The sequence below is a fragment of the Diadema antillarum genome, unplaced genomic scaffold (genome assembly GCF_040938485.1).
Source record: "Diadema antillarum isolate AM-2024a unplaced genomic scaffold, OU_Dant_1.0 seq00001506_RagTag, whole genome shotgun sequence".
NCBI classification, from domain to species: Eukaryota; Metazoa; Echinodermata; class Echinoidea; order Diadematoida; family Diadematidae; genus Diadema; species Diadema antillarum.
In genome coordinates this window covers 461,912-487,364 of record NW_027272240.1, presented here as the reverse complement: position 1 = coordinate 487,364, position 25,453 = coordinate 461,912, and the positions used below count along the sequence as shown (strand labels likewise).

The following is a 25,453-nucleotide window of genomic DNA, read 5'->3' as shown; positions in this document are numbered from 1 at the left end:
TTGTGTTTGTGTGTTTGTTTTCTTCCAATGATTGACACGGTTTTATTGAATCTCTATAAAGAAGCCATTTTCCAGACCTGCCAAGGTCACAAACCTTGAGAATTCAGTTACCTCGCGGTGATCGAAAAGATATGTTGTTTATATGTAAAGTGCTATTCAAAGTCAAAAGGACTGAGTGAAGGGGGGGGGGGGGGGGGGGGAGGACTCACTGTTTATAAGAAGGCTTAAAGTCTTTGACATAAAGCAATCTAAATTGTGTAAAGGGTAAACGATGTGAATTGTTGTGCATGTGCCCTCCAAAGTTGAAGTTCGTTTGAAAAAAAAAAAAATTGATTTGTGCCAGCGATGCAGTCAGCCATGACTAAATGTACGTGCCACTTTGATTCAGTGGCAAGTGTTACAATGTATAGTAATGTGTATGAAGAGAAGTGTAATCCATGTTCTTCCTGGAGTTGAAAAGCTTGTGTACAAAATGTGATCACATCAATACATTGTACTCAGTGTCCATGGCTGACTGTGCAATTTGTTTGATCAAAAAGTTTAAATGCCCCTTCCAGGTGAAAGAAGTATTAAGTATTACCACTACAATTTGAGTTTGTGTATACATTTATACCATAGTTCACTTTATGTATCAATACACAACTGTAAAGTTGAACTAATACAATGTAGTTCCTCTTGTTGACCAAAGCCTGCACTCTGCATACATCTTTTTGATAGAAAAACTGAAAAATGAAGTCCTACATGACAGATCAAGGTTCTTTACCTGGTATTCGGGTTCAGGCAAGATATTCAGTTTTGCAACCCTGAAAGTCAAATAAGCAGACCCTTGTACGTGATACTTTTAGAGCAATCGAGCAGACCCTCGTGCATGATATACAAATGCCCCTTCTCCACTTGCCAGTGTTTTGATGTCCTGCAAGTTTATTCCTTTTCTTTGTCCACCACACAGCATTTCTTTCTAGAATAAGTGTGGTCCTGAAAAAGGCCCTACAGAAACTAAGTCAATGTTTTGATCAGTATGTACATGTATGTATTCTGACTGTCATCAGAATTTTTGATCTGCATTCAGATGTTCCCACTATCATTCTGATCGAAATGACAATTAGTAAGTCTTTTTCAGGACAAGCTTCATATAAAGTAAACGTGAAATGCAATGTTCACGTTAATAGCCTACCGCCATATATGTTTGTCAGAGAACTTGAAGTTTTTTCTCCTAACCTTTTGTACATCCATCATTATTTTTGTTATAAATATTTTACACACATTCACCAAGTTCTCTTACAATACCAGCAGCTGTTATCGGGATAGAAATATCCTATCGTAATTTATTCAATTTTTGTTAATTCTATCACTCATCCTTTAAATTTACAGATTCTCTGAAAGATGCTGGGAAAATTCTAGGGCTGAACGACACGACAGCCACAACGCCTGATCACGTTACCGTGGCAACGGTGAGTACTGTCAAATTTATGTACATCCAAGGCTGTTTGCTCCGTCAAGAGCTGTTAGGGTGGTTGGTATGACAGCTTCCAAAGTGGTGGAGAGTGGTTCATAGTACTCTTGACTGGCTTTAGAGGATGAGGACTATCAAACCAAAGGACTTCCTGTGTCTTTATAGACCAATTGGGACCACACAAAAGGTGATTGTGGAATTCAAACTACTGTAAAACGAGGAATGTTCGTGTGCATTTTGATTTCGCGAATTTCGCGAGAGCCAAGATTTAGAGGGAAATTAAAGTGTACGTGAAAGTTCTTACCTACACTATGCATTGAATGCCAGTGGAAAAAGGCCGTTGACTCCAATTTGCGAAAATTTTATGCCGCGAATATATCGTGTTCTACAGTAATGTATACTGCATTACTGGGTACTCAATAGCTCTTGCCTCTCCAGCTGTAGAAGTTTTTCTTCTAGAAGAAGCATGTAGGACCTGTTGTAGTCCTCGGTCCTGAAAAAGGTGATCTGGGAAGTTCAACTGATACTCTGGTACAATGTACCAATACTTGACAGTTTTTGCCTCTTTAGCTGTAGAGGTTCTTCTTCGAGAAGAGGCATGTAGGACGTGCCTTGTTCCCAAAAAAGTGATTGTTGAAGTTAAGTTGATACTCTGGTACTGATACGCAACAGTTCTTACCTGCCAACTGTAGAAGCTATTGTTCTATAAAGAGGCATGCATTACCTGCCGTAGTCCTCAATCTTCGAAACGTGATCTGGGGAGTTCAACTGATACTGCGCACTGATATTGAACAGTTCTTGTGTTACAAGCTGTAAAAGCTCTGGACCTTCCGTGGTCCTCAAAAAGGTGATCTGGGATATTTAACTGAATTCCATACTCTGGTACAGCTTCTTAACAGTTCTTGCTTCGCCAACTGTAGAACTTCTTGTTCTATGCGTAGAAGAGCCATGCAGGACTTGCCTTGGGAATGTTACTTCCATTCAGATATTAAGGCTTTTTTGCATTTACATGTATCATATTGATATAATTCTTTGCTCAATACCCTATGACAGAGTACACTTGCTGTTGCAAAAGAAAAGACCCCACAGCCGGCGACATCAGCTGCGACGATAGCGGTGCCGGAGAAAAAAGATGGAGACAGCTCATCCAATGGTATGTATGTCAACTTTTTAATCAAGCATGGAGGTATCTTAATGTAAAAAATTGTTGAACAGAAGTTCTTGGATGAAAGTCTTTTGTATCTGGACATGAGGGAAATTAACACACAAAGAGTCGAGGAAGTGTGAATTGAAGACTAAGAAAATGTGTTGTGGCATTGACGTGGGAAACTTTAAAATACCATAACTTTTCTATTCTAGGTCCAGTTTCGATGAAACCTTTTGGATACTATTCTTTTTATTTGATTTTATTTTTTTAAGACATCTTCTGCAGGGATGCCAGTTTGTTTGTTTGTTTTTTTTTTTTTTGGGGGGGGGGGGGGGCAAGAACCTGAATTTAGGCCCTGGTAGGATCAAAGTTTAGGCCCTTTTGTATACAAAGTACAGGAGCTATCCTGTACATATGGATGTATACTATTTCAGACCCTCTGTTTTCATTCTAACGGGTATTCCTGTATGTATTGTCGATGAAAGCCAATGGAATATGCCTACGTCTTCAGTTCATTGTGTGAAGATGTTCACACCCTCCTGCAGAAAATAGATAAGAAAGTGTTATATCTGCTGGTACCTCTTCGTTTCTAATGTTCCTGCATTTCTCTCCAATATAAGTAACATAGTTTGATTAACCTGCCATGGCAGTAAATTTGTAGAGTGTGATCAGTGTTTGGTACGTTGTTTATGAGTGCCGTAATAAATTTCACTGCCTCCTTGGTGTAATTCTTTGTCCGTTATAATCTTACCTTCCTTTCATTCATCTTTTTGTCTTTCACTGAGCTTCCTATTGTCTTGTTCCCTGTTTCTCTTCATATGACGCCTTTGCTTTACCTGTAATAAATCATGTTTTTTTACCTTCTTCTTTCTTAATATTGTTTAATGGTGGTACAACATTTGAATACTAGAGAGAGTGATCTGTGAGTTTAGTAAATGGTGTCCAATGTCGTATTAAATACATCATGTATCTATCCGTACTTAAGGAATAATCTTTTTTTTTTAACCTTCTCTTTTGTTAATAATGTTCACTATGATGGTACTAGTTTGTACAACATGGTGGTCCAACTTTTGAATACTAGAGAGTGATCTGTGAGTTAAATGGTATCCAATGTCATATTAAATACGTCATGTACAGTTGTCTATCTGTACTTAGGGAATTATCTTTTTTTGACCTTCTCTTTTGTTAACTCTTTATGTGCCATGGTGGAAACCCCCCTGTGTGCCACATTGTTCTGAGATGAACGTAGTCATGCGTTGAGAAAACATTGTTTTAACAAATCTGTATAACTTTTAAAGATTTATGTTAAATAGAAAAGGAAGTGAGCAAATTTGTTGAGAAAATGCTTTGCATCGATGTAAATTCTATGACAAATCTACACAACTGTATGATTACTTTTCTTTCAAATGCCTAGTAACTACATTACCGTAAATATATGACTTCTGCGCTCAAAACAGTGACAGAAACTAAGAATTTGCACGCAGATCCAGTATGAACACTGCTTGTCGGTCAATCGCCACATAAAATGCAAGCTATAGACGAGAGGAACGGAATCGCAAGAAACGCTCTCATTGTACTGTGGTATTTGGCGATTTATCAATCGGTTTGGGCGGGTTTGTGCGTTTGAGCGCAATATTAGAGGTTGGCACGCCGTCGACTGAGTCAGACGTGCGAACGTGGCACATAAAGAGTTGATAACGCTTACTTTGGTGGTACTAGTTTGTAGAACATGGTGGTGCAACATTTGAAAACTAGAGAGTGATATGTGAGTTAGTAAATGGTGTCCAATGTCGTATTTAATCCATCACCCATCTGTCCGTACTTAGGGACTGACTTGACCGGTGGCGCTGGTGGTGCTGGGAATACGTCTGATGGTAAAAAAAATGGCCCCTCCCCCTCAGCTAGCAGAGCCCCACCCCAGGGCTCGACCCCCTCTTTGCATGAGCCAACTACTGCAGCTGCTGCTTCTCTAGCACCTCCCACAAACCCTTCCACCATGCCTCCTGCTCCAACAACTTCTCCTACTTCTACTACAGTAGCTTCTGCTAAAACTCTTCCATGTGAGTGTCTTATTCATTTTGCCTCCCCTTCCCCTCCCCCTAGATAATTCTGTGCAAAGTATTGACTTTGTCATATTCATGCTACTTTAATACTTTTTGTCTTCAGATTACCCACAGTGGACCTTTAATGCTGACTGACATTAGCTTCGATATTCTTCATTTTGCTTGATATGAATGTTGTATATTATATGTGTTCATTAAGTTTTGAATTTTTGTCATTTGTAGAGCATGCATGGTTCTGTAGAATTCATTAGAATTCATTATGAGCCAGTGATTTGTTGCATGGTAAGTTTGAAATTATGCTAGATTTCAGAAAAAGAAAAGAAGTTTTCTGCAAGAAAAGGTTAATAATGCAAAGTCTGCATATTGATCTACATTTCCACCGATGTCACAGAGTTAGTATCGAAGGCTTCAAAAGATAATTGAAAATATGGCAAGCCCAATTTACTACAATTTCGATATGTGTGCGATGCACGTATGGGATGGTGTGGGGTAGCAGAATGGGCATCTCAAATATCTTGTAGTCATCAAAATGTCAAGTGAAGTACAATTTGACTTTATGTCGGTGCTTGTGCTGTCCATAGTGGAAGTGAAGAACCCCTTCTTTTAGTTTAATTCCCCTGCACATTTTAAGAAAAGAAAGGAGTAGTCTAAAGAAGCTTTAATGAAAGATTTATTTGTATATCAAACAGAGTTTGTGATAGAGAAAGGCAGTGAAAGTTGTTATGGCTTGTGAACGTGAGATGTATATTTTCTTTCCAAGTCTTTACTGTGTAGCATAATATGAGGCTAATTGTGTGCATGTTGGAAAGCATTATCTTTCTTTCAGCTGTGAATGAAAAGTTGTGAAAAATTAAATTCTACTGAGTTCCTTGCATGAAGGTTAGTTTGTGTTTGAATTGTCCCAAAGCTCAAAGCTCTCCTCTTTCATCAAGCTGTAATGACTGATGGATGACCATTCAATCTTCTTCTTTTTCTTTTTCTTCTTTAAAAAAAAGAATATACTCATCAAGATTCTGTGCCATAAAACTTTAAATCCTATTTGTCTTGTGCCGTCAATCAGTCGATGTAAGATTGTTAGGAGATGTACACTCCAAGCAGGGAAATAAAAGCAGGAAAATACTTGATATTCTTCATCTGTAATTACGAAATTAGTCAGTATTGAACAAAATCAGCACAAATGGCACTACTAAGTATTTTTGTGTCAATCTTGAAGAAACTTCATACACAGTTTTCTCACTTCCATCCAGTCACCTCAAGGTGCAGATTTTAGTCTCTTTTTATTCCTTAGGGTAGGGATTAGGAAATGCTGCATGTGATCCTCTGAAAGGCACAGTGTGGGGCAAAATTCACAGCAGTCCCTTTGTACATCCACCAAACAAAGAGTAATAAGAAAAAGGCGAAGAAGGAGAAATAAAGGGATTATACAGGCTTGCATTGAAGGAGATTCCCTTCCTATTTTCAGTAGACAAAGGGTAGTGAGTGGAGATGGATTTGGTGTGCTCAGTTAAGCATAGAACCCTCTAGAAAATCACCTCTGCCATCACCCCCCCCCCCCCACACACACACACACACTTTGACCACAGCTGTGTTCATAACCTATTGAAGCCTAGTCCCGAGTAAACTCAGGCAGCTGTCTATGAGAAATGCATGTTAGAGCCAAATCAGTTTGTCCTCGAGGAGTTAAAAGTTTGGAAAGAAAAAAAAAGGCCTTGTCCAAATGTAAAAGATTATTATGTCCTGTCATCTAAGTATTTTCATTTCTTTGTGTTTTTGTTTGCAGAGCAAGTACACATGTTTGTGTCTGCATCATGATGTGTATATTATTGTAAAGAAACAAATATATTTCTTCTGTAACAATGCAAGTGCCTTGTATCTTGTGCTCTCATAGACTTTTTTCCTTTGCTGTTTTCCCTTCCCCCTTCCAGTTTTTTTTCTCTCCTATCGCTTTATTTGCAGGGTGTTACAGATGTACATGTAAATACATCTTGCTTGCCCACAGAAAAAAAAAGAGTTGCCCTCTTTGGAAAGTGTCTGGCAATTCCCCCCCCCCCCCCCCCAAAAAAAAAAAAAAAAAAAAAAGAAGAAGAAAAAAAAAAAAAAAAAAAGAGAGACAAAAACAAAAGCACCTTTGAAGGAAACCAAGACCCAAAGAGAAATGTGGATTGACTGAAAGCAGCAACATTAGTAGAACACATCAGTGAAAGTTTGAGGAAAATTGATGCAAAAGTTATGAATTTTTAGAGTTTTGGTGTTGGAACCACTGGATGAGGAGACTAGTAGAGGCTATGATGTCATGTTTGGCAACAATATAAAGAAAATATAAAGGGAATTCCACAAAAATTCACTATTCCAAAAATTATGAAAGAACACTTGACTTTTTAATATCGCTTTCAGAAAGCAGGGGGAATAATTGCTACCCTTAACATATGTCAGTATTAAGTTGATGGAATGTGTAATTTTCATGAAAAATGAATTTTTGTGGAATTCCCTATATATTCTCTTTATATCGTTGTCCACACATGACGCCGTAATCTCTAGTAGCCTCCTCATCCAGCGGTTCCAACACCCAATTTGTTAAAATTCATAACTTTTGCATCGATTGTCCGATTTTCCTCAAACTTTCACTGATGTGTTCTACTAATGTTGCTGTCTTCACTCGATCCACATTTATATTTGGGTTTTGGTTTCCTTTAAACATGCAAGCCCCCTTTCTGTTGTTATAATTGCTGCTGATTTGGTCATCAGTTTATTGTTTCTAGCCGAAAGGTCTGGTGACTGTTTAACATCAATAGGTGTGTGCCAGGTGTAAATGTGACCGTGCACCTCAAAACGAACATAAAGTCGCACACACTGATTTTGCGTGAGGACTGAAAATAAGTGAAATGGGTCTACCTAGCCGAACTTGACTTTTTCATATTTTCTGAAAGAGCAGGACTTCTGTTACATTATGCTAAAATTTGGTATCATAAAACGGGCAGGAAAGTGTGTGTTTTTAGCAGTTTATCTCGAACATTTTTGGTAGAATAGTGTGATTAGGTCTGTCTTTAGAATCCCTTTTTCATTTCTGAAAAACCTTGTCCACACTCTTCACTTTCAACTCTAATAACTTTTGAAAGGATAGTGCTACTGCTTTGAAAGTTGGCATTAATTATGGACAGAATGTGATGTTAATGAGGCATGCTTAATTTCAGTTTAATCTGATAATCCCTTCATTGTTGTTACTCTGGTGGTTTACTTGCTGTTTTTTGTCCCATTCATCGCACAGCCAGCACGGTTTGGTAAAGATTAAGCGCTTGAATAGACACTGTACTTCAGAGCCTCTTTTCTCAGTTCACACTTTTCCTGATTTTGTGCTTTCTTTCCAATATTTAGATAGGTTAGGAGAGTCCATTTGATTTGAGTTATACATCATTTTAAAGCTTAAAGTCTGCTCTTTCAGAATATGGTCTTAACTAAAAGTTCATGTCTGGCGACTTTTTGTTTGTTTTGAGGTGCAGGGTCACAAATGATAAAGTAATGCTTAATTGACCAGTATTCACACACTATACTGTAATCATATGGTACATGCCTGATGCCTCAATTTCTTTATTCTAGTCAAGTGGGGAAGTGAGTTGAAGCACATGTTATGTATTTGGGTGGTACGGTACTCTTGATAGTCCAGCTTTAAGTCTAAAATGGTGCTGGTTGCTCTATCTGTGACAGCTCTTTATTTCTTTCTCTCAAACCCTCGAACAACACAAACAAAAACTCTTGTAGTGCTGTAACTTCTTTAAAAACAGACACAAAAAACCCTTTTTGATCATTGACCCATTGCATGATTAGATTTGCAATCATTTCGAAATATTGGGTTACCGTAATTACAAACAAAATATAATCTATTCAGCAAACCGGTAGTTTACTAGCAATCATCACGACACTGCAACTTAGCATGCATAAAAGGTATACTAGTAGTTAACATTTGTCATGCAGAAGTGGGCCCTGCTGATTTGCTATCATGTTTATATTCCTGCAGCAAAAAGGGTCATACGTAAATCAGAAGGACTTGATCGTAAAAGACTGAAAATCTGTTTCTTGTTAAAAGACTGCTTATGATTTAAGATAACTCATTGCCTGTTGTCATGGTAACAAAGTGATGATGACATGTTTCAGAGGTTTCAAGCGGAAGGTTAAGACATCATGTCATGTTCTTGTAGCTCAAATTAGAAAAATAAGATAACTAGTAACTGATGACAGAGCTCCACTCTTAGTTTCAAATGGATGAAGACAGTCAACTTCCCTTAAGTCAGCGGCATATCGTATGCCAAATAATTTGCAAAGTCAATGAAAATGAAAGATCCCAATTGACAGTCATTGCCGTACATTTGTTATTCCTCTACATGTGGAAGTCTGATATTGCCTTAAAAGTCGATGAGTTTTCCTCAGATCCCTCAGAATTAACTTATGCAGAGTGGACTGTACATGTGCCGTCAAGCATGCAAAGATTTTGAAAATTATACTGTCACTGTTCAGGTATCTCTGAATACATGTAGATATAACCATGCTAGAAAATTGCATTTTACATTTGAGTTACATAAGTTTTTGTGTGCCATGGTATAAATATCCTCAGTGCCACTCTATTCTGAGACCACAGTGCATGATCACTTTTGGAAGACATTCTGATTTTGAAAGCCATTTAGTCCTTATACATTCATTATGTATATTAAGCATTTATGCTGGAAAATGCTGTACAGCACAGTTGTTTCAAAGAGATTTGCAAGCTCTACTGTAAATGTGTAAGGAATGGAATCGGGCTTGGTGCTTCCAGTGCGCTGTGGCATTTATTGCGATTTATCCATTCGTTTGTGTGCGGCTGCACGTTCAGCAAAATATTCAAAATTGGCAAATTCATGAAATTAAAATGCACGTGAAAATTCTTGTCTACACTATATTCATTGAACGCCAGTGGCAATTCGCGAAAACTTTCATGTCACGAAAGAGGCCGTCGGCTCCAGTTTGTGAAATTTCATGCCGCGAGTGTATCATGTTTTACAGTATGCGAGTATGGCACGCAGAAAGTTGAAACAACTGTCTTCTGCTAAAACTTAGTTTGGTAAATCTAGTCACTCACAGATGTACATAAATTGTAGATGTTTTAGGTTAATTTGACAATCATATTCATCACCTTTTTTGTAGCTTCATTAGAATGCAATAGCAATGGGACCACACAGCTCAAGATTGTTGAAATTAGAAAGAAAAAAAAAACATTATGTAAGAGTGCCCTTGACATGACTGAAACTTAATATACTGTATACGCTCTTATTTTCGTGAGGGTTTAATTTTCGCGAATTTCGCGAATCACAGTTGGATCGCGAATTTGACAGCACGCAAATATGTCTCCCTGTGCTTAGTTAATAAAGCATTAACGTAAGCGTTGGCGTCGATTTGCGAAAACAACATCTCGCAAAAATGTCTATGACCTCGTCATTCGCGAAAATATATGTACGTGAAAATAACAGCGTATACAGTAATGTACAAGCACATACTAGCCAATCATCAATGAATTTGTGAATCTATTTCACTGACTTTGGAGTTGGTTCTGTAATGTTTGTTCGTAGTTTCTCCTGTTTCTGAAGTGAGGTGTATAATTCAATGGTGCTCTTGCTGACTTCTTTCGAATAGAATATTTTGCACTGTCTGCAGTTATTTTCTTATATTACATCTTGGGTATTATAAGTTGTGAATCATCACATTGTAAGTGCAAAACTGCTGTTTTGTATGTTGTATGTAGGGACATCTTACTCTAAAAATAATTTCAGTGTAAATTCTTCATTTTCTTCAGATATACACTTGTACCTCTATACAGTGTGTCTCTAAAAAAAGTAAACCCAACTTCAACGGCAAATTTTCAGAAAACTATAAAATATTTACACATTATGTTTTCATTGTTAGATAGTCCAATAAGTCCTCTGTCCAATGATACCACGTAGGTTATGTAACTCTCATGCATGACTGAGCATGATTCAACTTAGTGAATGGGTGTGAAATCATCATTGTGGCAAGTTCCGTGATCAGCATACTTTCTCACATTGTACCAGATGGCTCTTTTTGTTGGAGGCTGCCTGTCGGGGAACTGCACCCGAAAAGCCTCTTGAACTTCCTCGAAACTTCTTGTTTCCTGGTATCGATTTACCAGGAATACTCTCTGCTCAATTGTCAACTGTACCATGTTTGGAAAGCATGTGAAGTGTGCCTGTGTCAGGAACAACCTTTGCTGAAGTTGTTATGTAATCATAGGCCTAACATGTGACAAAAATTTAACTTCAAATATACCCTGAATGCATGACAGTAGCAAGAAATAACTTGCCACAGTGATGATTTCACACCCATTCACTAAATTGAATCATGCTCAGTCATGCATGAAAGTTACATAACCTACTTGTACGTGGTATCATTGGATAGAGGACTTATTGGACTATCTAACCATGAAAAAATAATGTGCAAATATTGAAAAGTTTTCTGAAAATTTGCTGTTGAAGTTGGGTTTACTTTTTTTAGAGACACACTGTAGATGTTAGAAACCCATTTAAATGTATATTGTAGATTACATGTACATGCATCTTGCTCTAAGAAGAAGAGTCACCAAAAACAATATAAAGTTCCTGAGATACTGTAAAAGTGGATATTTTTGCGCGACTAATTTTTTGCGCTTGGCCGGGTAAGAAGAGTTTCGCGTGTTTTTAATTCCATGGAATCAAGACATCACGCACAGGAACATATGGAAGGCAAAAAATATTCGTGCGCTTTTATTTTCACGCTAGTTTTTGGTTGCGCGAAATGCACGAAAATTTCAACAGAGCAAAAATTTCCACTTTTACAGTATGCAGTTACTAGACTTTAGAATTATCTTTTGTTGTTGTTACAAGCATCTACCATTACCCTGAAAGAATTTCACAGTAACTTTCACTAAAAAGCCCTTATTTCTTTATAAAATAGTTGTGTACATGTATCTGACTAGAAACCAATCTTCATTTTTTCAGTTCTTAAAAACAAAATAGATGTTTCACTTGAGCAAGCACTCTATTCCATTTGAAGCAGCTAATGAGATGATGCATCAAACTTTTTGAAATCTTGTGAGTGAAACAGATTCTGAATCATATCAGATTGATTTTTTTTTTTGGTGAAATCAATATTTGAATCACCTTGTGCTCAGAAGCCCTGAGATTTTCCCATTTTTTCCAGTCTTCTGGAAACTTGAAGGGTGTATGTTTATAACTGTGAGATAAATCCTGTTTGTGAACATTTTCATATTTGTAAAGTATTTGGGGATAAATTCATGATAACAAAGGAAGAAAATAATTGTAATGATCTGAACGAAATAAAAAGCATAACACTACTGCTCTAAGTTGAAAAAAAAAACCCAACAAATACAGTTCTTTATATAAGTGCTACCTCTTTAAATTCTGAATTTGGCATTTTATTCCCTCCCACCCTTCAATTACTATAACCCTTCATGATTCTTCATCCCAATTCAGTCGTACAGCTGGTGGTGTCGCTAGGTGACAGCCGCACCCTGCAACTTCCCGACGAGAACAAAGTTCGCCTCATCGCCTTCGTGATCCCTGAGGAACCGCCCGACGAGGTGCCTTACACGTACGCCTACCGCGTTGTGAGCGAACCAGAGGGGAGCGCTGTTCAGATGGCCTCTTCTGGCCAGGATGACCCCAAGATGCAGTTCTCCAATGTAAGTGCCGCCCTCTCCTGTCCTTGACAAATAATGCATCTTTAAAGGCGGTGTCACACCTGTCCGGGCAAGCTACGCGGGCTTGTGGCGAGGAGGTAGTTTAAAGCACGCAGAAGATTTTCCGCGGGCGGACAAGAATGTTTGCAATTTTCGCACTTGTTTCTTACTTACTAGACGCGTGCTACTTAGCTTCTACTTGCATGCGTTCCGTGTGACTCGCGTGAGAGCTTTGAAACCGATCCATTTTCTGTTACGAGCGACTTACGGGGATTGCGAAGTACCTGCTTTGGAGTTGCCTGTGAGGTGCTACCGGTAAGGGTTTCCTACTTGTGTTCTGCGCGTACCTCTACGGGCAACTCCCGTGACTCTTCCGGAACAAGTTTTGAGCATGCTCAAGGCCTTGTCATGCCGTATCTGGGGAAGTTTTGCGGCTTGACTTGCGGGGAAACAAATTTGCTACCCGGAGCTCTCCACAGTTGGCCCGAACTTGACAGTACCTAGCACTTATCTCGTCCTTAGTTGCCCGAAGGTGCGCACGCTAGTCCAATTTTCCCGCAGCAAAGTTTTGAGCATGACCAAAACTATTTCCGAATGAGTCGCGAGGATTGCCCGAAGAGTTCCACGCAGAACACCCGTAGGAGGGCCGTAGCCGCCGCAATTCACAGGCATTTGACCCACTTGAAGTACATATTGTAGGTAAGTTGCCCGCTGATCTATGCCTATGTGAAGGGAGTGCGTGCCATTTGTGGGCTCATTCTCTTTTTTGTCCTCTGTCCTCTGTGGCGTCGAGGACTACCTGGTCCCTTTCAGACAGGACTTCATCCGCCGAATGGACTTCAGCAGCAATTTGATGCATTTGCTGTTAATCTTCCGGGCTTTGTGGCTGTCCATCCACTGGACGTTTCCTGCCCTTGTGCACTTTCCGTCTACGGGGCATCTTCACTTCTTGAAAGCTAGTTGACAAATGATTGTTTGCCCATCCACTCGAACCAGCCTATTGTTCAGGCTAGCACTCACCTCGCAGGCGACTAGTAGGCAGATAACACACAGTTGTGGCGCAGGTACTTCGCAGAGCCCGTATGTCGCCCGTAACTGACATAAAAGAAGCTATCACGAAGCTATCACGTGACACCCACGCGCCTAACATGCAGTTCAACGGAATACACGCAAGAAGGACTTAGGTATCACGCGTTTATCATGTAATACCCACGCCAAACTCGCCCTAAACCTTGTCCGGCCGCAGAAATTATTCTGCGTGCTGAAAAATCCCCATACGCAATAAGCCCGCTTAGCTGGTGTGACAGGGCCTTTTTTGGCAGCGGGTAAATAGAGCCAGCGTGCGCACCTCCGGGTAACTACTTTTGAGATACATGCTAGGTACTGTCATGTGCGGGTCATCTGCGGGGACCTCCGGATAGCAAAAATGTTCTTCGGAAGTCGCACGCAAGGCTGGTGTGACACGGCCTTTAGATTGTGGTGGAGTGTGCAGTGCTTCCAAATGAGTTTTTTTTTTTTTTTGCTCAAAATCAGTCTTATACTTTATGTGGGGTCCCTCTGTTGTTTTATTTTGTATTGATTTGTTTTGTTTTCAAAATCAGTCTTTGTATGGGGTATATGAAGAGATCGATTGCAAAATGAGTTGGCTCCTTTCATGTTAATTTGAGATTTTTGTGATTAAAGCTGCCAAACAGCAGTAAAAATGATTAAGAACCTTAATAAGCTTTTAATCTGTTTTATGATCAAACTCTTCAAATGTAGGATTATGCCAGTCAGCTGGTCCCTTTCTTCTTTTTTTTTTCATCTTCTTAGGATGAAGTAAACACAGAGGATTCATCTTGCATTTGGAACTGAGCACCTCAATAGCTATGTGACATCCTACAAGCCTTCCTCATCACAAACAAGTGATAATGTTAGAAAGATTGGATGTCTACTTAAGGAAGACTAAAGATGAAAACATCCTTCATGATTGATCCTACCTTTGCAAAGTCTCACCAGTTCTCCTAAAATCTTTGTTGAAAATGTTTATCCACCGCCCTTCATTTCATCTGAGCTTTGACACATTATTTTGTGTGTAAAGAATAGTAGAATGTCTGACATAATTTCTAACCTGACCGCTGTAATTTTTTTCCCCTTCTGAAGTTCAAAGCCGGCTTCTACCAGTTCAAGGTCGAGGTGACGGGCTCACGTTCCTACGGCACCGCCAAGGTCAACATGACGGTCGTCCCTCCTCCCCGCATCAACCAGCCTCCAGTCGCTGTCATCCAGCCGAGTACTCAAGTCGTCACCCTCCCAAACTCGGATACCATCCTGGACGGCTCAGGTAAAAATCTGCTGCCTGACCATATACATCTGTAACTTTCAGCCCAAATCTCAGCCGAGTGCCTATATTTTGGACTTTCAGCTAGGGAATCATAGAGTAACCAAATAGGATTTGCAGATGACATGATAGCATAACATCTTAGCTGACTGGCATTTTGAATATACAGTGTATTATAGGCATCCTGTCCCAGGTGAAATTTGAACATTTTCAAAGTTATGGTAGTTATAGTAATGGGAGATGATTTCTGCTTTCTCGAAGCAATGATCTACCTTTTATGATGATTGTTGTGCTGTTACCGTGCAGTTACATGCTGTTGCAGGGCTCGACATTTGTGGTGGCCTGGTGGCCTGATGGCCCTGGGATACTGGGAATTGATGTCATGCCTCCAAATTTCCAAAAAGTTGAAATCTTTTGGTGGCCTGATTGGGCCACTAAAGTTCAAAAAGAATTCTTACATTTCCTGCTGTTTTGGGCCACTGCATTTCTTTTCTTTTCTTTTTTTTTTGCAAAAAAAAAAGTTTTGATTAAAAAATTTTAGTGACCCGAATGGGCCACTAGAAAAAACAAGAAAGAAAGTATTAGTCTCAAGCCCTGCTATATGCAAGGTGTACCTAGTGAAGTGTAGAAATTTATGTATCCCTAATAATGCATTGTATCCTTAATAATGCATCTCTAAGCATTGCTATCATAAAGCAATGAATGGTACCGCGAAATATGTTCATAAGGATGGTTGATGAATATAGGTGAAGAGTTCTCTAACCACATCCAATTGTAGTATTTACCTGTGACAGTTTCGATGATGGGCTGTCATCTTTCCTAGACGATGGCTAATGACAGCCTGTCATCTGAACTGTCACAGGTATACAACAATTGCATGTGTTTAGAGAACTCTTTATCAATAAATGATGTCAATCGCCATCAGTCGATAACAGTTCTGCCCGATCCTCTCCTTTGATGACCACAGGGAGCACGGACGACGACAATGACCGAATAGCCAGCTACAGGTGGGAGCAGTTCAAGGGACCGATAGGTGACCACGAGATCCAGGGTGACCAGGACACCCTCCAGCTGACCGACCTGAAACCAGGGGTCTATCTCATCAGGTAGGACTAATGGTTTTCATCTTGTAGATGCTGTTCTCCAATTTCAGTAGAAATTACTGAAAATCAGTACTAGTTGGCAGCTCTGCCTATAACACAGTCCAAAATAAAAAGAGACTTTCCGAAAGAGTCTACAAAAAAGCATTAGATTTTGGGAAAAATATATTAAGAATTGGTCCATCAATGTGCAGAAAAATAGCATTTGCTGCTGAGAATGCTGCTTTCGGGTTCCCTAAAAAGCGAACCTAGAGGGCTGCCAGGTTTGCTAAAAAGCGAACCCAGGCTGCCAGGTTTGCTAAAAAGTGAACCCGGGCTGCCATGTTCGCTAAAAAGCGAACCTAGAGGGCTGCCAGGTTCGCTAAAAAGCAAACCCTGGCTATCTCATCAGGTAGGACTGATTGTTTCCATCTTATTGAGGCTGGTTTCTAGCACAGTATCCTTTATTCTTTCTTTTAACCTCTGTACTCTTATTTTACATGGTCTCAAGTATTCTGTAAAACAAAATTTTTGTATGGATGAAATTCACAAACAAGAGATTGATGTTCTCTCTGTTACATTCTTGTGGCGTGGCTCACCTTCAAACTGTGCAATGTATTATGACTGTACCAACCCAACTTTTCTTGCAGGCTGACGGTCACTGATTATGACGGTGCTTCAAACTCCACAATAGCCAATGTGACTGTAAAAGAAGGTAAGTACAACTCAGCTGAAATTTACAGAAATCTGCAATTATGACACAAAATATCCCTATCATTATATATTCATTCATATTCAAATCTGCATTGGTATATCTTGTTGAAACTGGTCAGGTTTCTTCCTTTAACCCTAATCAGGCCGGGCTTTTTTTGCTATGCTAAGACCAGAGGGGGGCGGATTCTGACCCCCCCCCCCCCCCCCACCCCCGAGATCTCGGCCATCGGTGGTGCGATCGCGATGAAATTTGGCATGCGTGAGACCCACGTCATAATCTACAAGATTGTGTCATAAGATTTTTTGAAACAATCAATTTCTAATTTTAATTAATTAATTATGCAAATTAAGCTCAAGATCATATTTTAGCCTAATTAAAAGCATTGAGAGTCTATTTTTTGGTCTGTAAATCTTTTTTAGCATATTCAACAATTGTACATCACAAAAACTTCCAAAACTCATTTCAATTCTTATGTATTTTATTGTTTTCAGAATTTCTTATGCATTTCCTTGTTTTTCAACTTTTGTTTTTTCTTTGTTTTCTTATTATACCCCCGCCAAACGAAGTTTGAAGGGGGTATATAGGAATCAGCGGACGGTCGGTCGGGCGGTCGGGCGGTCGGTCGGGCGGTCGGTCGGGCGGTTGGTCGGGCGGTCGGTCGGGCGGTCGGTCCGTTGCAAATCTTGCGTCGCGAACTACTTCCTCAGTTTTCAACCGATTCCCATAAAACTTGGCACAGATGTGTGCCTTGGGTTGTAGATGTGCAAGACATATTTTTTGACAGTACCCAAAAGTACGTTGCCATGGTAACGGCATATTATGGGCAAAAATGGGTACAAATCTTGCGTCACGAACTCCTCCCACAGTTTTTGATCAATTTTTATGAAATTAGGTACAGATGTTCATCTGAATATGTTAATGTGCAAGACACATATTTCTGCAGTGGCAAAAGGTGCGTTGCCATGGTAACGGCATGTTATTGGTAAAATATAGGGCAAAATGCTTCATGGCAAAACTGCATCATCAGTGTTCTTCCAATTCTCATGGAATTCATATTGAATGTTTGTCTTAGGATATAGGTCAGCATGACACATTTCTTGACAGTGACAAAAAGTATGTTGCCATGGTAACAGCTCACATATTATGAGCCAAAATGATGGAAAATTTTGTGTTGCAAACTACTTCCTCAGTTTTTGCCCAATTTCCATGAAACTTGGTACAGATGTGGGCCTTTGGTTGTAGATGTGCAAGACGCATTTTTTGACAGTACCCGAAAGTACGTTGCCATGGTAACGGCATATTAATGGCAGAAGATCAAGGAAAGATCATGCGGATTTAACTACTTCCTCAGTTTTTTGACCAAAGCTTATGAAATGTGGCACACACCTTGATCTTGGTGGGAAGATGTGGAAGACATATTTTTCGGATGTGTCGGAAACTGCGTTGCCATGGTAACGGCATATAAATGGCAGAAGATCAAGGAAAGATCTTGCGGATTGAACTACTTCCTCTGTATTCGACTGAAGCTCATGAAATGTGGCACACACATTGGTCTTGGTGGGAAGATGTGCAAGACATATTTTTTGGACGTGTCGGAAGCTGCGTTGCCATGGTAATGGCATATTAATGGCGGAAGATCAAGGAAAGATCTTGTGGATTGAACTACTTCCTCAGTTTTTGACAAAAGCTTATGAAATGTGGCACACACAATAGTCTTGGTGGGAAGATGTGCAAGACATATTTTTCGAACGTGTCGGAAGCTGCATTGCCATGGTAACGGCATTTAAATGGCAGAAGATCAAGGAAAGATCATTCCTTGGGTAAGACTGTCGTCATGGGGCGGGGGTATTAATCACCTTAAGTGATATTTCTAGTTGGAAACTGTCACTGACCTCTTTTCTACCATAATTAGCATAAAATTAATATAATGAAAGTGATTAATTGTAAAAATAATCAGGTTTTTATGACTTTCATGACAGAGCACTGTTTTCCATAGGAAATGTACACAAAATCACAAAATTGTGCCCGTTTTGGGGCGACATGCCCTTACAAAAATGGGCGTGGCTTCGAAAAAGTATGCGCAGACGTTGCAAATTTGGTCTCAAAAGTTGCACAAGACTTGAACAAAGAAAGTAAAGAAGCCTCGCGACGAGGCCTTCTCGCGTTACAGAATTATAGCGCGAAACGTCGAGGGAGGGGGGGCGGATTTTGCCCCCCCGGCCCTGTAATCTGTACTATTACAGATTCATGTTAGTCTTTTTTTTTTTTTTTTTTATTCTTTCACAAAATGTTTGATAATTTGATACATTCAAGGTGCTCATTTGCACTCCGACCATTCTGGCTGGTAAAACAGGATCATAGAGGTGGACCAAATCCTGAACTTGGATTCTCCTTAGCTATTAGAGAACCAAAATGTGATGTCTATTCATCCCCATGGAAACCAGTTCTAAACAACCTCACCTGGCCCAAATATCTGTGCATACTATTGTTGCTAGCCATGGCATGCTCACACTTGATTCCAACCCAAGCTATAACTACAGACTGTGACATCATCACTTTGGTGCTCTATTATGAATGCCTATTAATACATCTCTTACGTCTAACGTATACAATGTTAGTGTATTTGGAGTTACATATTTGACTGAAAGGCCGTGGAGTTTTTGACACAGCTCTTGAAAGGAAAGATTTTTGCAGTCTGAGTCAATAGTTGGCAGTGAGACATACTTCAGCGTTTCAACACCACATACATTGTAAACCAAACATGTGCAGAAACTCGCATATGAAAGGCAATTACACATTAACTTCTCTTGTAAGCCTGATATCTCTCCAACTCTGTTGTACAATGTAAAAACAAAAACAAAGGTCAAACATATATGTGTTTGTCTTGTTTTTGGGGAATTCACCCTTAATACAAACATTATTTCTGCAGCATTCTCCCCCAAATCCAGCATTTTTACTTGAGGCCTATTATGATATTTCTTCTTTCCGTTTTAATTGCACGCTTATTACAGTGTAATAATGGTATTATACCTTTATTTTCTGTAGAATTTCATGTTTGCATTGTTCTGTTGAGATGTATACAGTCAAACCTGTCTATAGTGACCACCGTCTATACATGTAGCAACCACCTGCCGTATGTGACCACTAAACGTAATTCCCTCCAAGAGAAAAGCCATGTTAACGACACTGTCTGTAGCGGCCACCTGTCTACAACAGCCACTTTTTTTCATCTCCCTTGGGTGGCTGCCATAGACAGGTTCGACTGTGTACTGATGAAGTAATGATTGTATGTTCATAGCAGAGGATGTTTTCCCCATTTTTCAAATTCGGATTGTGATGATTTTGCTTGCAGAGGAGGACTACAAGCCTCATGCCAACGCTGGCCCCGACGTCGAGATCAAGCTCCCCGTCAACTTCGCTACCCTCAACGGTTCAAAGAGCAGTGACGACCATGAAATTACAGGCTTTGAGTGGACCAAGATGTCTGGACAAGTTGCAGATATGACGGTGAGTACCCCGTTACCAGTCACCAAACAAATTTTATGAAATGCCGACATACACATCTGTCTCTGAAATGTTGAATGTTGATAAATCAGTGCTACAATGATGCTGACCCCTCGCGGTTTGCCTCAGGCGACTAGCAATAGTCAGCAAACGGTATCAACCAGGCACACTGAGCCATACGCTTGAATGAATAATATTGGAAATACCAGAGAAAAAAGTTTGTTTTTTTTGTCCAGAATATACAAGTGAAAACTGGCAAATGCTGATAGTCTCCTTGGACCTCAGTAAATATACATATACGGTGTACTCATAGACGCACAATTGTGATGCAGACAATCAATACACAGTGTACTGTAAAAGTGGATATTTTTGCACAACGAATTTTTCGTGCTGGGCCCGGTAAGAAGAGTTTTGTTTGTTTTTAATTCAGCGGAATCAAGACATCAACGACTGGAACAAATGGCAAGCAAAAATATTTGCGTGCTTTTATTTTCACGCTCATTTCTAGTTGAGCGAAATGTGCGAAGATTTCAACACCCCGAAAATTTCCAGTTTTACAGTATGTGCGTGGAAGGGGATTAGTGAAGTTTTTCCTGACTTTGTGAATTGGCTTCTCAGACCTGTACTTAATCTGCAGTGTAGAAACTAACAAGTAAAAGTAGTCAGACCAATTCATCAGATCTTTGAAGAGTATGGTGTATGAATGGCGATCACGATGAAAATGATTTATAGATGATGATGTTCCTTAAGATAACACCAGTGATGATGATGATGAGAATGGGGATGAGTTGTTGTCTGTCACCTTCTATCACCAGGGAACATCGTCCAAGATCCTCCACCTGACTCAGCTGGAGGAAGGCACGTACGTCTTCAAGCTGACCGTCAGTGACCGCAGCAATCAGAAGGACGAGGACACCGTGACGGTCATTGTGAAGCCAGGTGAGAAACCAAAATATTTCTCTCTTCTCCTTTTAAAGACTGGCTGCCGTGGGGGTACCATACAGTGGAAAGGCTGTTCCGACTACAAGTTGTAGGTTATATTTAGGAATCCTCATGGCTAATCCATGTAATTATCTCTATGTAAGAACACATGCAACAGAAGAATCAGCGGAAGAATTATGATGAATTTGTTTTAGATGCCTGTGAGAGATCACAACACCATATACTGCTCTAATCATTTTAGTGGGGTTTACAGAAAAGGAAGCTGATTTCCTCTCCTGAATCTGTTAAAGAACTGTGTGAAAAGTTAGTGAAAAGGGTGATTGAAATCAGTGGGCTCCAAAGGAATGGGTTCTGAGTCTCTCCATCTTGTGCTGAAATGAAATCTATAATGCTGAAGCAGAGAGTTAAAGAGTGGGAGGGGTTTGCTGTCTAGACATTCTTCCACAAATAAATTGTCGTTTCTTTACATTATTAAAGAAAAAAAAAAAACCCTTCTTTTTGTGAAACCTTCTGAATCACTTTAGCCGTGTCCTTTTAAGGTTGTTTGTCTGTTTGTGTGGAGCTCGCTAGTAACTTCCTGTCTGTGCTGGATCACTGGGATAATGCCCTTCAAATATGGTAATACAAACAAGGCCATAAGGGCAATAGATATCCCCTATGTCCTTGATGAAAATACAGTCAACCTCCTTTAAGCCATTTCCAAAGAGGGCGTAGAAAATCCTCCGACTTATGTAAATTTTGACATGGACAACAGAATTTTAAAACATGATTTTATCCATCGTGGGTGGAATTTTTCTTCCACTAAGCTAATTTTTATGCCTCCGCCACGAAGTGGTGCCGGAGGCATGTTTTTGGGTTGTCCGTACGTCCGTATGCGATAACTTAAGTAATATTGACTGGAATTTTACCAAACTTGGTCCAAGTATAAAGTATGATGGGGCAATTACTTGATTAGATTTTGGGTGAAATCGGCTAAAGACCAAGGTCAAAGGTCAAGGTCAAATCATGAAATTGTATCTGTTTACGCAATAACTCAACACTGGATCAAGCAAATTTTACCAAACTCTGTCCGAGGATGATGTATGATGGTACAATTACTGGATTAGTTTTTGAGTGAAATTGGACAGAGGTCAAAGGTCAAAGATCAAGGTCAAATCCTAAAATTTATCTGTTTACGTGATAACTCAAAACTGGATAAAGCAACTTTCACCAAACTTGGTCCAAGGATGAAGCATGATGGGGCAATTAGTTGAGTAGTTTTTAGTGAAATTGGCAAGAGGTCAAAGGTTAAAATGTCAAGGTCAAATGCTAAAATTGTTGCTATTTCCCCCATATCTATGCAATGCCCAAAGGTATTTTCGTGAAACTTAGAGTAGACATGTACTGCTGCATAATGATTCTCCAGAGAGAGAGAGTTTCATGTCATAAGGTAAAAGGTCAAAAGGTCGAAGGTCAGTCGAAAATGTTGCAATTTCTATTTTCTCGCAAATGGTTCAATATATCTTCATGGAACTCGGTACATATGCATGCATTGACTGGCAGGGATTAGCTAGGGAATTTAGGGGTCATAGGTCAACAGTCAGGGTCAAAGGTCAAGGTCAACTCCTTAGAAATTACACTTTTTCTTCATACCTTGAAAATCATTCAATGCATAAACTTATATAAGGGTTGGTTAAAAGTCAAGTAAAAATCCTCAATTTCCCAAACACTTGTACATGTACCTGCACTCGCAGACAATTAAAGCAAACCTAGTTCAAGGAAAGTGAACATTCAAGACATTTCTGACAAACATGTCATTTCAATGTTTTGCCAGTTATGTGAAACTGTCATCACACATTGTGAAGGTGAAGACATTTTACGATACACCTATTGGGTGAATCATGCATTATGGCGGAGGCATACCAGTCGCCATAGTGACATTTCTAGTTCGATTTGTGTGAGCTCGCCGTTTGCGAGGTTGACTGTAGATGTTAGTGAAACTGGGTGCATATTTTTCTCAACAGAGCAAAATGACCCTCCAGTGGCGGATGCTGGGCCGGACAAGGAGCTCTCCCTGCCAACAGAGAGCACAGAGCTGGATGGGAGGGGAAGCAGCGATGACCTGGCCATCGCCAGCTACCACTGGGAGCAAGTCAGGTCAGCAGACGCCCCTCTTTCTTTTTTTTTTTTGGGGGGGGGGGAGGGGGTAGCCTATAATCTAGGCGGAAGATGCAGCTATGGTCTTTATTGTCACGCTACACGTCTGATGTGGTGAGACTATTGTCTTTGCTAAGCGATACGTCTGATGCAGCGAGACTACGAACAGTGGAAGCATCCACCTCCTTTATCCACTCATCCTGTTTTGGTCATTATTTATTTATTATCGACTATGAATTGATGGCTGTTTTATGCCACCAATTCATTGTTGATAATAAGAACAGCAACTAAAGCAAGACGAGTGGATGTACATTAGGCGGTGGATGCTCCGCGCGCATCCTCTGTGCGTAGTCTCACGGCATAAGACGTATTGCGTAGCAAAGACAATAGTCTTGCTGCATTAAACGTTTAGCATGACATTGAAGACCATAGCTGCATCCTCCACCTTGATTGTAGGCTTGGGGGGAGGGGCTGCAGGTTCATTTCTTATCTACTCCTGATTTTGGTATCATTGATGACGCAGTTCAGTAATCCCTGTTATATCAGTGAAAATTTCCAAACCATCAAAGAGAATAATTGCATGTGGGTTAAACATTCTCGTGGGGTGGGGGAGCCAAGAAAAGATGTGTGAGCCTGAAAGAGAGTAATGTGGTCTGAGGGAGTATCATATGAAGAATTCTCCATCCCCAAATGAAGCCAACCAATACTGCTTTATTCTAGATAGGGAAAAGAAGTTGAATAAACATAATGTATCCTGATATGGCTCTCAATTACTGTGCGTGATGATGTGCAGTGTGGTGATGTGATACATTTGTGAGATAGAATCATTCAAATGGCATTATCATTTCCCAGCCCATTTGACTGTAATTGAAACATAATGTTATTCACTAGTTCATTGTCAGTTGATTCCTTCTTGGCCTGCTTCTTGTCTAGGATCTGTCAGTCAGAATTCACTCTGTTGTTGTAGACCACAAACTACCTCTTTGGAACGGGTCTAGGGCAATTACCCCCTGGGCAATTACCCCGGACACTTTCCCTGGCCCTAATCCTAACCCTAACCCAAACTCCTAACCCTAAACTTAACCCTAACCCTAATCTTTTACTCTAACCTTACCACTAACCAGTGTTTAGCCGGGGGGTAATTGCCCTCTGGGGGTAATTGCCTGGATACGGTAGGGAACAAGGAGAGTTGCTGAAAGGGAGACTGACCAGTAACCCATGGTGTCTCCACCATTACCATTTTTTTTTTATCATTCACCTTCTGTGCCTGTAGTGGTCCTACGGATGCCGTCCTTGATAACCCAGACAAGGAGAGGGTCACAGTTTCAAAGCTTGCAGCAGGCACGTATGTCTTCCGCCTCACAGTGACAGATGGGCAGGGGGAGACGGCCTCGGACGAAGTCTCGGTGTCTGTCAAAGTCGGTAAGTGCTCTCTGAGAGGTGCGTCTCTTCTACATAAAACAGAGATGCCAAATGTTATTAATTTTTCTTTTGCTGTGTTTTTTTAATCTTTTTTTTTTCCAGAAATACTTTGGGTTTCTTAGAATATCTTGTCAAAAATTGTTTATTTATTTATTTCTTTTTTGCCCAAAATACTGCAGGTTTTATAGAAATTACTGCATATTTCCAAATTGTATTACTGTAAAATATGTCCATTGCAGGAAAGGTAAAAATACTGTTGTTCCACCAAAAATTAAGTTTTTCAGCCGTCGGAATCCTGCACTACTGTTCACAGGGTTGGCTCCCCTGCAAAAAGTGATGATTTTGTCTCCTCTAAACATGGAGACTGCATTGATGCATAAATAGCACACAATGTACATGGATTAAGTAGACCTTTAAATGATATGGAAGTCACATCACTTATGGAACAACTCCATCCCCCTGTTCGATAGAGAAGTACCAAAACAAAAATCTCCAGCAATGGAACTGCTAATGTATGCACAAACCTTTGTCTGTGTTTGTGCAATATGTCTTTTGAAATGCATTTAATGCATTCTGCTCACACACGCACACATTGACATACAGACAAAAATGTACTGTAAATATGTTTTTTACGCAGATTTATCACAGTTTATTCCCTTACACAGTGGTCCATGAATGCACAAGCATTATTTAGATATTGAGCAACAGTAATTAAAGTTGAATGAAAGAAAGATATCATCCAGAGGCGTGAAGGCTCAGGTTTGAGTTTCTTCAGTTTGTCTCCCTCTACAAATGGAAATTTGTTAAGATTGCAACTGCTAATCTGTAAATTAACAAACATGTCGGAAAAAAGGAACCAGTGGGACTCGAACCTGTCATCTAACATAACAATGTCGGAATTTCGGAGGTATTTGTTCCATGTTCATTGTGTCACTGCCGGCAACCAGGGACAGCC

The 25,453-nt window shown here is 40.0% G+C and overlaps 1 protein-coding gene across 1 annotated transcript in view; it reads left to right on the top strand.

The window, feature by feature from the left end:
* The window catches only part of LOC139710173 (dyslexia-associated protein KIAA0319-like protein), a 74,499-nt gene that overhangs the window by 31,529 nt on the left and 17,517 nt on the right, over positions 1-25,453 (top strand). The window contains exons 7-17 of the mRNA XM_071622106.1: positions 1,372-1,451; positions 2,507-2,606; positions 4,427-4,660; positions 12,175-12,383; positions 14,523-14,703; positions 15,668-15,806; positions 16,430-16,494; positions 19,847-20,001; positions 20,814-20,937; positions 22,944-23,076; positions 24,350-24,498. Of these exons, the coding sequence (XP_071478207.1) occupies positions 1,372-1,451; positions 2,507-2,606; positions 4,427-4,660; positions 12,175-12,383; positions 14,523-14,703; positions 15,668-15,806; positions 16,430-16,494; positions 19,847-20,001; positions 20,814-20,937; positions 22,944-23,076; positions 24,350-24,498 (1,569 nt within the window). The remainder of the gene's footprint in view (positions 1-1,371; positions 1,452-2,506; positions 2,607-4,426; positions 4,661-12,174; positions 12,384-14,522; positions 14,704-15,667; positions 15,807-16,429; positions 16,495-19,846; positions 20,002-20,813; positions 20,938-22,943; positions 23,077-24,349; positions 24,499-25,453) is intronic.